Source organism: Plectropomus leopardus, chromosome 19 (genome assembly GCF_026936395.1).
Source record: "Plectropomus leopardus strain MGB_pleo_1.0 chromosome 19, ASM2693639v1, whole genome shotgun sequence".
Classification (NCBI taxonomy): Eukaryota; Metazoa; Chordata; class Actinopteri; order Perciformes; family Serranidae; genus Plectropomus; species Plectropomus leopardus.
The window spans coordinates 10,212,571-10,226,567 of record NC_142194.1 but is presented as its reverse complement, the minus strand read 5'-3'; the positions used below and the strand labels follow the sequence as shown (position 1 = coordinate 10,226,567).

General features: G+C 38.9%; 1 protein-coding gene across 1 annotated transcript in view; it reads right to left on the bottom strand.

Annotated features, from left to right (window-relative positions):
* adam12a (ADAM metallopeptidase domain 12a) overlaps positions 1-12,693 on the bottom strand; it is a 105,508-nt gene extending 92,815 nt beyond the window's left edge. The window contains exon 1 of the mRNA XM_042508543.2: positions 12,186-12,693. Within this exon, the coding sequence (XP_042364477.1) occupies positions 12,186-12,279 (94 nt within the window). The 5' untranslated portion in view covers positions 12,280-12,693. The remainder of the gene's footprint in view (positions 1-12,185) is intronic.
* Between the last annotated feature and the right edge of the window lie 1,304 nt (positions 12,694-13,997).

Here is a 13,997-nt window from a genome sequence, read left to right as displayed (position 1 = left end):
TTTCACAGTTTACAATGTCCTTGTTTTATCAGCATTCTTAAATTAATGCATTCTCCACAGCCTACCAGCAGCTGGTCCAAGGGAACACATGACCTTCCTCATGTCTCTGCAGATGTCAAGACATCCTTTCTTACTGCCCTCTCATATCTCCAGACCTTCTCTCCCCCCCCTCTCGCTCTATACCACCAAAACAAATCAACAACTGTTCGGCTTTATTAAACCCCAGAGCCTGCTTTCTCGCAAGCAGCTGCAACTCAGTCCTTGATAGGCAACCATGGAATAATATATTCATAACAATCTTTGCTTTTCCAAAGAAAATGGCATGCTGTTCTTTTCATCTGCACACTTGATGAGGCCATGCCCCCCGCATGTACACAGGTCCTCATAGAGATGCGATACAGACTACACACACGTGCACTGCACACATCAATAAAAGAGCACTCCTAATCACAGTCACCCTTGCCTGATGGCTGGCACAGGAAAAAACACACAAGGACACACTCCAAAGTCACTTTGACAGCAATTCTCTCCTATCTTGAAAATATGTCACATTGAAAATGAAAAACAACGCCTTTGGCAGCTTGAATGACACTCTTTGACATATGAAAATCCCCTGAATGATACAAACATAAGTGCGGACGAGACACACTTGAGATGATTCCAGCATTGTTTGACACGGGTGGACACTGTTTAGTCACTACTCAAACCTCTAGAAGGAAATGGGCTTGAAATAAGGGCATGTGGAAATAATTAGGGCCAAGTGATGAGTTTAAAGTGGCCTGTTTCAAGCAGAGCTATGACACAACACAGATTTAAAAAAAAAAAAAGCTATAAAAGAAATAAAAATCCTGGGGTCCATGTGGAAATGTGTTTTTGATAAAGCAAATCTAATAAAATGATCACTTTTTCTCCATCAGCAGAGTGTATCCACGGCCATTTTTACCCATATTTGGTGGGTGTCTTTAATCAGAGCACTGACTGAATTGAGGACATAATCCAGCCAAAAGTTCGTTCTGACATCAGTCCATAGGGGGGAACTTCGTTAATGTTTGTGGCTATTGTGCATCTAATAATGAGTGATTGACAGGCATACCACAAACTCGATTTATCATCAATCAGAGTGGGCAAATTATGCTAATTCAAACAGAATGGTGATTGGGAACAGAATGATGAATGATACATTGGGAAGAGGCAGACGCTCTTTCATAAATGACCTCGGAGACTAAAGCAATGAACTCTGCTGCCTTTCCTTATCTCTTTCTTCCTTTCATCATATGGCCTGTGACAAATCACGATTGTCATTACTGACTCTTCCATCAACCCTCTTCTTGATTAAACGATGAATCTTTTATTCTAGAAAACGTCAACAAATAATGAAATGCACCTCTCAAGTCCCAAGACACCAAGATGTCTTCATATTGCTTGTTTTAATCAGGCAATGAGATCTGGGGCTGAAAAATGAAGCCAATTGTTGAAATGCAAAAAAAAAAAAAAACTGCAGTTCCTCTAATGGCCACTTGAGGCTGGCTCCACAAGCAAGTCAATGTTTACAGTTTGGTACAAAAACGTTTTTTTTTCTCTATAACTATTTTCCCTTTGTCCATATGGTCACTTCTGGCTCCAAAAAAATTCAAGATGGTGACAATTATTATCCCGAACTCGAAGCTGGATGGTGGTGACTAATATGCTGAACTGGAGTCCACAAACCAATAGTTATGTCACAGTGGCTATGTCCACTATTTCATAGTCTAAGGTTTTGATCAACCAACAGTCCCAAACCCAAACCTATTCAATTTAAATTTATTGACTCAGAAAGAATTAGTGAATCAAAAAGTTACTGATTAGTTGATTCAAAGAGAATTAATCATGAACAAGATAAGACATTTTTCCAAAAAATAAATAAATAAATAATTACTTACATTTCTGTGGTTTCAAGTGTCTTAAATTGGAGCATCTGTTGCCTTTTTATATACTTATAAAAAGAACATCCTTGAGGCACATGATTACACAAAACAAGCAATTTCACCTGGGGCTCTGAAAACTTGTGATGAACATTTACCCCCTTTTTTTTTATCATTTATGGACTTAAAAACAGATTTTAAAACACCAATTAATTTCTGATGAAAGTAATGATTACTTGTGCCTTTAATGATATAAAGCAGAAAAAAGCAGCAAGTTCTCATATTTTGGAAGCAGGACTGATATGGGTAACTTTGGTATTTTTCAACTCGAATCCTATTTTCACATGTTTTTGTGTGTAAGTGACTAATGGGAACAACAGTTTTTAAAATTGGTCCAGTACTGAGCAAGCTGCAGTGGACAGTGACAAAACAGGCTGCTATGTAATGTTAATGTACAGATGTGCACCATCATTTCTGTGGCTCATGTGAAAACCATTCAATATTTAATTATTTGAATGTCATGTACTATAACAGTAATTGTATGATTGCATGATTCATCCATGGCTGGGGTTTAAGTATTTTTAGAGGCCTCTGGAGCTCCCTCGCATGCCACATTCAAGCAATTATTATTGTGCCATTCAAATATTTTTAAATTGAAAAGTTTTTCTATGACAATCAATTCGCGTCCGATAAAAGTGCATGTTTAAATAAATGACAGGCTCTGATTATTAATGTTAGTGTCAGACAACCTTGCACAAAAACCATGCAGAGAGAGACCTTTTTATTAAAGAGCTTTTGTTTAACAAATAACAGCCCCCGAAATGGCGCTGTACACTTATACTGTCATATACCATATACCCCTGGAGATTTCAGGAAGGTATGAAGGTATGATATATTACATAGCACCCTAGCCTAGTCAACAGTAATAAAATAAAACTCATATAAACCATCTTAGTTCATCCTTTCACTGTTCCAATAATTATCAATTCTGGTTTGGTTGAAATAAACCCTTAATTCACCCAGTTTGATGTGAAAATATGTTGGCTGCATACACATTAAAATTACTGTTTATGGCAATAGCAATTCGGGGTTGGTTGATATCACTCTTTAAACAAAATGATTGATCTCTGTAAGGTAGAGCTGTGATGGTACGGATTTTCCCTCACCATCGTGAAAAAACAACGCGTATCAACGCAACTCATATCCCATATCTGTAACTTGCACCTGAAAAAAAAATTGCAGTTATGACGGTAATGAGCTCAATCCTGTGGTAGACATCACATAATGTTGTTGTCAGAGCTGAAAACAGCTAATGTTACCCGTAGAAAACAATGTGAAACTGTCGGCTACAAATACGAGCACTTTCAGTGGTCCGATATTGATGGTTCAGAATTGTTACATTGCAGCTTGTTTTGCAACTTTCGCCTGCAGCCCTCGCACTCAATACTAGACCAATTTAAAAAAAATGTTGTCGCCATTGGTCACTTACGAACAAAACATGGAAAAACAGGATCCAGGTTGAAAAACACAGACATTTCTCCTTAATGTTCTGTTGATCACCTGGAGGACTAATCTTCACTTTGCTCCCTGTCATTTGTTTCACAGTGCAGGGTTCATGGGGATTACAGAGCAAAGGTGAAAAGTGCCTGGTAATCTTGGCTTGACTCCACAGAAAACATCTGACCCGTTTGGGGGACATTATGTCAACACCCTGAGGGTCGAACTAGCAAATATAGAAACCTGTAGGTGACATCATGGTAATGGGAATTTGAGGGTCTACCTAAATCAAATCTAATAAGGTAGCAGTGTGTCAAAAGTCACAGCTAAGAGAGTTGTTAATGGTTGAATTTATAGGCGGATGACTTTTTTTTAGAACATATTTAGGGTTATAATCATGCCATTTAACACTGGGCTCCCTCTACTGGTAAATAGCTCTTTTGTGTGTTCTCCTGTCTCTCTCTTCCCCCACCTTGTATATTGAACTCATTTACTGTCACACTCACATGATGTCAGCACATAATTACTCTATGGGAAATAGATGGTCCTGCAGCAAAAATTCCCCTTGGCTCAGCAGGAGGTTAATGTTGTCCGAGAAACCGGTGCCGTTATGCCCCCGGCGGGTGACACTGTTACGCTCCCCCTGCTGCGAGGGCTGTGCACGCTGCCTGGCATGAAGCCCGTGTGCCTTAGCAACAAAGGTCAGAGTCAGACAGCTTCAGGAGCAGAGCTGTGTGAAAGCTTGTTAATATGGTCCCTATGATGGATTTCTTTTACAGCGCCCTGGAAAACCTCTCTGTCATGGGAAGCACATGTCTGGCGTGCATTCAAAGTGCAAAAAAACTACAAAACAAAAAACCTCAAGCCCCATCAGAAAGACAGAAAATGAGAGGGGAGGGGGGGGCAGCTCTCATATCATCAAAGAAAGATCCTCAAGTCTTACAGTATGTGGTGGCAACCATGTCATTAAATCAGAGGAGAAAGTGTCTTTAAAAGTCACATAGGATTGCAACGACAAAAACAACGTCAGTGCATCGATATTTCTATTCCACTCATTTAAGAGAGCGATATTTTATCATTATGGATTGAATGTCTTTGGTTTTTGGACTGCCGATCAAACAAAAGCAATTTGAAGACATCAGCTTGAGCTTCGGGTGTTATACTAGGTAATAGGTAATAGGTAATGGTACGAAATAATAATACTTTGTTACAGTGCTTTTTTTTTGGGAGTATCTATTTAGTTTTTATATTTCTGTCAACTTTCACTTTTACTTTTACACTACATTTCACCTAAGAGTTTTTGTTACCTAACAGCAACAGGGCAGGAAAGAAGGGACAAACAGATGAATGCATTTACTTTACCTTCATACTATAGTATTTAATACCATAAAATTGCTTAATTTCAGTTAATATCAGGCACTTTAACACTTTCACTCTAATAATATTTAATAGGCGACTTTAACTTCTACCAAAGTCATTTTCTGGTTAGATATTTAGACTTTTACTCAAGTGTGGCTTTCAGATACTTCTCGACGACTTATACTATAAACCATAGATTGTATTTTGCATAGACTGTACATAAAGATACTGAGGCTAAAATATCAGAGATACAGGCACTGCCACTGGTGATGTCATGGAGAGCTGGAGTCGGAGCACACCCGTCCGACCAATCGCGAGCAGCTTCATTGAATGCGAGAGCAGGGATTGGCTGTCAAAGCTGTCAATCAAGGTGGAAATCCCCTTTTTGTATCATTTAATAACTCATTAAAACCAAACTTATCATAAAAACAAACACTTGAACAAAACTCTGGGTGAAGAGAACTACCTTCAGTGTGAGGAGCCATATTTGGGAAAAATTGATTTGGCATGTACTTTGAGTTTTTAGTTTGGCCTGTGGCCCATTCACTAACAAGGAGGGGCAGGCTTTATGACCTATACTGCAGTCAGACACCAGGGGGCGATCCAGATTGAAAAGTTACATTTTGGAAGAACTGTCATGTTGTCCATATTTATGTATAGTCTATGTTATAAACCAAGAACTGCTATTTTCACTAGGTATAAGAAAACCCAAAAACAACCAACCCTAACATTTAACAATCTTAACTGGTTGAGTTTCTCCTTGAAACTTTTATCTATCTACACCTATTTGATGTGCTGCTTGCTCTGCTTCACTTAAAAATACATCACAAGTCCGCCTGTGGGACCTAACTCAGATAGACACAAGACAAAGAAACTAGCTGCAGCAGAACTTTGTTCAGGCCAATTTGTCAGAATCGTACTCAGGTATAGAAGCCGGAGGTGACCTGTCTTGTTCCTGCTTGTCCTTTCTCATCGAAGAATATGGGAGGTGAACTGTGGGCTGATGCTATATGCCAGGCTGGAAGATCAATGATCTGAAGCTAAAAAATAAATTTCTGTGTTTTAAATCTCAGTGGAAGACAACGACTTGAAGTTTTCATGGAGTCAAGCTATAAATGTTTCCCTTAGACTTACATGCAGTGTTCTTGATTCCAAATCTTTGCTGTGGCAGGATTATAAAAAGTTAGAAAATGATATTTTCAATTTTCAGACAAAATGAATAAATTAACAAGGACAACGTGAGAAATGCAATCTCAGTTTCCTGGTAATTAAAAATGTGTGACTCAAGGTGATGCCTGGTACTACCACTTAGACAGGATATTTATCAAAATCAATCTAAATTGAGGAGGTGATAATGGCTAAATACTAAAAAAAGACTTAAAATTCTGAGGGCCATTATCACTGTAAAGTTGACTTGATCTTCACCTGAGACATCCCGATAAAGTAAAACAAAAGCAAACACTTGGTAATTCAGGAATATTAAGGCTTCGTAAATGAATATTATTCCACAAAAAATGACTACATGTAATGCAGCCTAAAAGGTGTCACAAGCCACACAGGATTATCGTGCAGTTCCCTTTAGCTCCACAGAGCACTTTCCAAACTCTTTTAGCTCATTATAATGATTAGAAAGCAGTAAGAGCACATTTATTTCATTGTTCGGCCTCACCACTCACCAATCCTGTTTACAGTAATGTTAAAGGATGGAGCATTAGCTGTTTCCAGCTCTGAGCAGTTAGTATGCTATCAGCAAACATAACGTTAGGCTGATGGTTCCATTCACAGTCGGACTTTCCCATTTGAAAGGAATGAATGGGTGCCGAGTGAGTTAGAAACGGTTCCTGCGAAAGGAAACGAAAACACAACAATTCTTACTTTTACGTGATCATGCACTAATGAAAACATAGTTATGAATATTATATTCCATTTCTGCCAATATCCCACACACTGGACCTCTAAGTGTCCCAGTAAGCCATTTCAGTGACCCAGCACACAGAAAAGCAAAACCCTGGAACTGCTAATCTAAATGGAATCCAGTTGTTATTAGTTGTTCATGCAGCCAGAGAAAGAGCTGTCTGACATTATAAATGGCATATGTTACTCATTATGCTAAAAGTGCTGCAAAACAGAACACAAAAACTGACCAGAACAGGCTTATAAAATGTCCATGTTTTTTGTTTTTTTTTTCTCGTGAAACACTGATGGGGTGGAACTTGAACAAAGCCAGATAGACTTGACACTGACAGGAGATATCTGAGCCAACTGGGCTCTCCGTCCAGACGAGAGAAGACGCTCAGGGAGAGCTGCGCTGAGCTCAACTCTGACCTGACTGGGTGTGAAAGTCCAGTGAGAAAGTCCAGAGCCAGCATCGTGTTTCAGCTCTTGTGTTAAGTTTTTGATGGGAGGGTCAAACGAGTCCAAAGCAGCTTCGAAGAAATGAATGCAACACATGTAGGGTTAGGCCGCATGAGCACAGTCCAGCAATTTCCCCCCTCTTGTATAAATAAATATCCCCACTGTGGAACAGCAACTGGTTGATCGATCTGTCTTAATGCACAAGCACACATCGACTCTTCTTACCGGCGTCCTGGGTCTTAACTATCCTGAACAACTCATCTGGAAGATCTGACTCCATTCATACTGAAAAGACACTAAATGCCTCTGACTTGTGATGGGTCACATCATGGCGATAATGTCTCTCTCGGGGAGGACACTGTTTGCTGAAGGAATGTTTTACTACAGTCCAAAAATATATTCTCAGCTCAACTTTCATTTGTCTGAGCGTGCAGCACGCAAGCTGCATGCGGAGCTGGAGGCAGACAGAGTCATGTTGGTTGAAGCAGTACAGCTGGCTAGTAAATACTGGCTGACACTAAGTGTGTCAACCATCGGAGGAAATCATTCACAAATGATCCCCGGCTAGGACAGCAGCATGCATGAGACAGACAGGGAGAGGAAAACCATCAAGAAAGCTCAAGGGGCGGTGTCATGAAATATGTATGCAAACATGACGCTGCACGGAGCTGAACTGCTGCATCTTTTCTTAGCAGTCTTGGATTCCTGACAGCGAAGACAAAAGTCTGCACAGTCTGGAGACAGAGTAGAGACTCATAAAAGGGAGCATTAATGATTCACACTCATTATCCTTTAACATGAAGCAAGCTGCAACTCATTATTTCCATTAATTGAACAATCATTTTGTCTATAAATGGTCCAAAAGTGTGAGAAATTCCACTCACAAGTGAACGCCCAAGGTCACATCTTTAAACTGCTTATTATCTGACCAACAGTCCAAAGTGTTCAGTTTGAATGTAAGACAGAGAAAACCAGCTGAACCTCACATTTGAGCTGATTTAACGACCTCAATTGGCCTTTTTGTCTTTTACAGGTCCAGTGTGTATGATTTATGGGGATATGTGGGTAAAAAATGAAATATTATAAGTATGTTTTTGTGGTGTATAAATCACCTGAAAATATAAAACATTGTGTTTTTGTTACCTTAGAATGAGCCGTTTTACAAAGGGAGTGTGTCAGCATCTACAGAGTCCGCCATGTTGCACCACCATGTTTCTGAAGTAGCCCAAATGGGACAAAAAACACTGGCTCTAGCCAGGCCATTCACGTTTTCATGTCAAACTGCTTCATTCAGTGTTTTTACTGGTTTAAATCAATGATTAATGAATAGTTTTGTTCTGGAGAGGTAGAGAACTCTGTGGATAACTCGGCTCCCAGTAAAAACCTCCTCAACGTCTGGATCATTAGTTTTCAGAGAAAAGAGGTGAGCACATATTAGCAGGTGCTGGGCAAGCAGCCTGTCTGTGATGTGCCGAACAGCATCGGAGAAACACTGAATTTGAACATGAAAAGGATGCACGATAATGTCGGCACGTCATCTGTATCAGCAGATAACGGCTGTAAAATGAAATTTCAGCATCAGCCCAAAATGAACTTTTCTGCCAATATGACTGACAAGATGATGCTTTAGTTTTGCGACTTTAAGTAGTTTAAATAGGTCTGGTTTGGGCTATTTAACAGACTTAACAAGCCAGTTAAAGTGGGAGGAATTTCAAAGTATTGTTTAAAATGTATGACTTAAGAATAAATATGGCATTCTACATGTAATCTATGTTAAAGTAGCTTTTGGTTTTGCCCAATAAATGTGTACATTTTTATAAACATTGTATTTTATGTCTGCATTTGCCATCAGTGGGCCAAGAGTGAGGGTAATATGTAAATTCCACTACAGGAGAGACTTGATGTTCCCTGCAATTAGGTGGAAAAACGTGCATATATCGTCATCGGCAATTGGCCAAAATGAGTCCAAAAATATCAGAACATCTAATATTAGCAAAAATCCAATATTGTGCATCCCTATGAAACTGCTTTATTGAGTGTTTTTTTCTAATTTAATCACCTGGTCTGTTTGTTTCGGAGAAGAAGACACCTCCGCTGATAAATCGCCTCAATGAAAACCTCTAGAACAATAAACACTGAAGGAATTCTAACCGAGAGAAGTTTCAGCTGGTTGCAATCTGCAATATTTTCCACTGGATGCCACTAAATCCCCCAAAATCTTAACACACTGTTCCTTTAAATGTAACCGAATCTACTGAGCACTTACGTGCTCACACCGCTCGCTCCTTAAATTTATCCCAATCTGCCCGAAGCACCCCGGAGCAGTCAAGTATCCTGCCAATAAAGATCCTACGTTCCCAGCAGCACCCACACAGATGAACTGGCGATGATGGTTTTTAACGAGTTTAAACCCACGAGAGCGAACCGATCAAGGCCAACTTCGGATGATGACGAACTGTTGATGAATAAATGAACAACTTCCTCACGCTTTGATCCCAGTTTGAGCTTTACACATTTGCCCTTGCTGGTAATTAATTCCCAGGATTCTGCAGTGAGTGTCACGACTGGCAGCGCGTTCAGATGTAAAAGTTTTCTGTAGGCGACGAGTGCATCTCTTCCACCAAATACTGTAGTACTGTGTGTGGCGTCCTTGTTGAATCGCACCTGGGGCATGGAACACTGGTGACTGAGATGTCATGAGCCGCAACGCCAAAGGGTTGCGATCAGTGTGCGAGAAAAACACACAAACACACCCTGACATTACATTTGGATATTTCCCCAGAGCTCTGGAGCAGCTATTTTTTAATGTGTTGCTGGGATGTCACCAACATAACAAACAGCACAGCAGGGTTCTGATTTTCAAGGACCCATAATTTAAAAAATAATACATACAATGCAATACCTACTTGCCTAGTGTTTTTCAAGCATATCGGATTCAAACTCTGCTCAAAATTCACTGGTATGCTGCATCACATGGAAGGTTATCCACTAAAGATTACTGTAACTATTTCATTAAAACACAACAAAAGAAAATTCCACTACTTTAAAAAACTTTCACTGATTTCAACTAATTCCATGATTTCTCCAGGCCTGGAAAATTTGATTGTAAAATTCCATGACATTTCCAGGTTTCCCACACATTTTCATGCATAAAATGACTACCTACTTGTCTGGTGTTTTTTTAAGCAAATCCAACTTAAACTCTATTTAAACAGAATTTTAGACAGCTGGCGAACATGAAGGAGAGACCGTGGAGAGACGATGAAGAAACGTTCTCATGGTAAATGAAAAAGTGACACATTTCCGACACTTATCAGAGCAACGTCACATCGACAGTATACCGTGGTATGAAAGTTGACGGTTATCATATTGTGTAAGTTTATTTATCTACGATATTGAAAAAAAAATGCAGTCGGACAGAGAATCTCTTTTGCGCGTCTTCTTTCCCCCTAAATTACCTTTTGCACATACTTCCATTAAATAAACTGTTTCCAGTTTCAATTGGAGTAAAGTGTTTGTGCAATCCAAAAAAAAAACTTTCTGTTTTCATTCCTTTAAGGCTCATCGTAACTGATAATAATAATAATAATAGTATTGATGTAATGCCGTATACTGTGTGATATTTAGACCGTTATGGTACAATGAAAATCTCATACCGCTGCAACCCTAGTCCACAGCGTGAGAAAATAAATGTACTTTTATTCTCCATTACATGGAAGGTTATCCACTGAAGATTACTGTATCCATTTCATTAAATATAACAGAATTCCATCACTTCCAATGCTTTCCAATAATTCCATGACTTCTCCAGGCCTGGAAAATGTGATTGTGAAATTCCATGACTTTTCAAGGTTTCCAATGAAGGTGAGAACCCTGTCACAATTTATACACTGTAAAATCTGACAAGTTGATTTTACTTTGAAAAAAACTCTTCTAGTTCCTTGAAAAATGTAAGTAAATTGAATTATTAGTCTTAATTTATGTTGACTTAATATCTAATTGTTAGGTTTACTTAAAACATAGTTATATTTACTTAATTCTGTGAAGTTGTTGCAACTTAAAAAATGACAAGTTAAGTTAAATCAATCTTTCTAAATTTAAGCAACAAGCAACATGAAATATACCTCTATTCTGCTGGTTGCAAACTAGTCAATCACATTTGTGTCTTCTTAAATTGTTAAGAAAAGAACTTGCTGATCTCCTAAATTATCATTGGCAAAATCCTCTTTGTCATGATCAAGTTAAGTCAGACTAACTTGATTTCATCATTTTTATGCTGCAACAACTTCACAAAATTCAGTAAATTCAGCTAAACACCAAGTAAACTTAACACATAGATATGAAGTAAACATAAATTAAGATTACAGTTTAATTAACTTCCTTATACAAGGGAGTCGGTTTCAAAGATCAACTAATCAGATTTGACAGTGCAGGTTTCTAAAAAGCTACTTGACTTGTTAAGTTCAAACCAACAATGTGACTTTTATTTTTACGCTTGCCACTAAAATAACCCTGGAATTCATCCATAATTGAAAAATTGAAGTATGTTTGAAGTGCCTTGAAAAACTGAGGGATGCTTGAAGCACCAGCGAAATGCCTCAAGTGCTACCACTGATTACCAAAGAGAGTTTCAGCATCATCAATTATACAGCGACTCCTCTCCTCTGAGGTGGATGGACTGCAAGCTTCAGTTTTATGTTCTGCTTTTTCACACACACTCACACTGATCTATCGGAGAGAATAAGAGAAAGGCATGAATTTAGTGAGCTTGTTTGCCTCATTCTGCCCAAACATGTGTTACAGATCTGTTAGTCTGGTGTACTTTCACAGGCTTTCATAAAACATGATGTACCCAAAACAGCCAAAGGGGAGACATGAATAGAATAGAATAGACATAGCAGGCAAAATGCATAATGACAGATGCAGACAGGTTAATTTCAAGATGCACATAAAAGCTTTTTCTCTATGTTTTTAGGTGAAAATACTGTCAATTAAAAACACAATTTATTCATCACGTTTGCACATAGGTCTTTGATATAATAAAAAAAAAGCAAAATGCATTTGTCATCTTACCTTCTGCAGATCTGGGGAGCACACCGTCACACACCGAGACACATAAAGCCTGAAGTGCTGTCAAAATCACAAACTTCAGGTTCCCGAGGTTCATGATGCCCGGCTGAAGCGTGGACGGGACTGTCCAACTGTCTCACTGCAGCATCATACAATCCAACAACAGCTGATGCGCGCGAGCAACCCCCCAAAAATAAAACCACTTCCTGAAATATGATCAAGTATGTGAGCGGCTTGCCTTAGGAAATCCCGAGGACAGCTGATTCAACTCCACGGCTGCACTTTCCCCATTCACACACACACACACACATACACGTCCGAGTCAAACGCTGACTCGCGCGCAAAAGTGAGGGAAATGTAGCGCGAGCGCTGGAAACATTGACAAATTTCACGAGGCGCTGCTGTCTCGGTCGCCCGCTGGAATGACATCAATTCCAGGACAATTACTGCCGAGAAGTGTTGTCTTATGAGTGGGGACCATGTGCTTCAATGAGACGCTCCGCGAGGTCCTAAAGCCACCTACAGCGCCCATTTTTAGTGAGCGAGCCTTTATCAAACTCACAGGAACTACTGAAGTAAAGCTTCCGGTCACAGCTTTCAAAATAAATACCTCAATTGTAAATTATACTTTTCTTTTCCAATAATGGTTGTATAATCAGAGTAAAATAATAGTTAATGAATTATTATATCAAAAATATATGAATTATATAGTGCCTTTCCTTTGTTTAAGTAGCATTTGTTGTACTTTAGTCACGCTGTGTCTCTTATTTTTGTATATGTTTGTTCTCCATACCACGTGATATGGTCTTGCGCTAAATAACTAATTAAATAATAATAAAAAAATAAATAAATGAATGAATAAAAATAAATGAAATAACTTAAATGCTAGTTGTAATGTTGTTTTGTTTGTCCTCTACAATGATGCAGAATTTTGGGGGACATAGGGGACACATCCCCTTGTGCATTGCACCCTCTCAAAGAAACTGATGCAGGAGGGGTAAAAAAAATATGCATAAAACGTCCTGGGGAGGACCCCAAACCCCAAATTTCACGTGTATCTCCATTTTAAGACAAAACGTATGCCCTTGGTCCTCAGCTTTGGCCAATCATGACAACATTTAATTTATCAGACATTACTCATAAAAGCTCATTCTTGACTTTGGAAATGTTTATTGGACATAATAATATTGAATCAAGTCCTATCTTTCGGATGCTTTTTCTGTGAGATGCATTTGAAAGCTCATAAGAAAGAAAGAAAGAAAGAAAAAAGAAAACTATGCTACATGGACCTCGTTTTGGCTGTTTGATTAAAAAAAAAATTCAAATACTCGCTGTTTTCATATTCTTAAGAGTAAGGATTTGCTGCTTTTCTACGTTTTGTGTCAGTACAATTTAAATATTTGAACACAGGAGGCTATGTTTTGGACTGATGGTCAGACAAAAAAGACATTTTGAATCCTGCACTGTCAAAATTTGTTAGTGGACATCCCAAAATCATTTTGTCAAATTACCGTGGTTTAATGGATGCCTTTTCTCCTCAAATGCCCTTAAAGGTGCAGGACATGTAGCATGACCATAGCATTTTATTTTGAAGGCACACCACTTGATTTCCGGCCTCCCTATTGGAATCCGTTACTTAACTTGACCAAACGGACTCGACAGACGCACACTTAATGTAGCAGCCCACACAGAGTTTAAATTTGAATAATATAACCCACACAGCCCCTACTCACAGATGTTATTATGCATACATGTTGTTATTCAGTCAGAGTGAGCTGAAAGCAGCATTGTGTGGAAAACAATGGAGACTTGCAA